Consider the following 1,346-nt stretch of genomic DNA (forward strand, 5'->3'; position numbering starts at 1 on the left):
GGTCACTGCAGTATCAACATGCACCTTTCTCCTGTATGGGCGCTGGAGGAGGAGGACTCAATACACTATTGAAGCCGGCGAGAGGGGTATGGAAACCTTGTGCTGGTAGGTAAATCAGACTCAGGTAAAGTTGTATATCCCGAACATGTTTTTTCCCAGAGGGATGTGTTAGGAGCCAACATCATCATTTATTAGCCTAGGAAACTACTGTCAGTGCACTCTCTACAAATGAAGTTCTTGGTTAGTAGCCTCCAGGTATTAATTGTGTTTTAAAATCAGCTTCCTCGATATCCCTCTTTTTGGTTCTCATCAAATGAAAGTGTAACATTCCAATAATGAGACCGGCCAGTATCCCTATGCTGCTGCCAGCCCCGAGCATGATGGACATTCTTATTCTCAGTGTAGCAGCAATGTCCTTTGTGACTTTTGCAGTAGGTTCTCCTCGTGCTGCCAGAGATTCCGCCTTGTTATTCTTAAATAGATGTTAGGATAAATTACCTTTATACAGTAGTACAAACGTTTTACCAACCTGAGGTCTTTCTGAGTTTGCACGTCACAACTATATGTTCCCGCATGTTTCTCCTCCATATCAGGGAAGTCCAGGGTGTAATTTCTGACATTCAGTGGTTGGAATCTTCTATCATCAGTGGTCAGTGTCCCTCTCGCTATGCTCCAGTAGAACATGCTCTCAGTGTCTGCTGCAGTGATGTCTGGGCTTGCACAGTTAATGGTAAGATGATCCCCTACAGTCAGGGTGTAGGTCTGCTGCATACCGCACAGTCTGTCTGTGACACATTTCACCACCACATTCTCACACTCACTCTGGGTGCCGCGGTTATCCACACTGCATCGTCTCTCAGTCTTTCTGCCTAGTCCACAGGTCACACTACATGATGTGGACCCTACCACCATTTTGGCAGAGACCCCTTTCAATTCGGCTGGTATTGTGACCAACTTCAGTTCCTCCAGCACTGGGTTTTGGGATCTGCACATCCCAAATAAGATTGCGAAGACCGTAAACAATTCCAACATTTCTCCTAATTTCCACTTAGATCATTACATACATCCACGCTATAATGAGCCAAGTAACTTGTATTTTAGTTTCAAAAGCTGCGTCACCAGAATTGTTGCGCAGAAATCCAGATTATTACATCACAACGGCTGATGGAATTATCAGTACAGACTACAAGGATATCTTGTTTACAGTAACACAAATTATATTGCACAGATTACAAGGACTCGTAACAATTAAATGTATATACCCTCTTCTTTGTTCAAGGTCCATATTAACATATTGCATCAAAAATCATCTTACATTAACCAAACAACAGCTCAGCCATAGTGAC

At 43.2% G+C, this 1,346-nt stretch overlaps 1 protein-coding gene across 1 annotated transcript; it reads right to left on the minus strand.

The window, feature by feature from the left end:
* Positions 1-396: 396 nt before the first annotated feature.
* On the minus strand, positions 397-1,032 carry TMEM81 (transmembrane protein 81). The gene has a single exon (XM_088444969.1). It carries the CDS (start codon positions 1,030-1,032, stop codon positions 397-399), a length of 636 nt encoding a protein of 211 aa, XP_088301095.1.
* Positions 1,033-1,346: the final 314 nt, after the last annotated feature.

This window comes from Taudactylus pleione, unplaced genomic scaffold (assembly GCF_031769625.1).
Source record: "Taudactylus pleione unplaced genomic scaffold, aTauple2 ptg000374l, whole genome shotgun sequence".
Lineage (NCBI taxonomy): Eukaryota > Metazoa > Chordata > Amphibia > Anura > Myobatrachidae > Taudactylus > Taudactylus pleione.

What these genes read in the sequence shown, in the direction of transcription:
- TMEM81 (XM_088444969.1), bottom strand. Translation starts at nt 1,032, where the DNA reads ATGTTGGAATTGTTTACGGTCTTCGCAATCTTATTTGGGATGTGCAGA.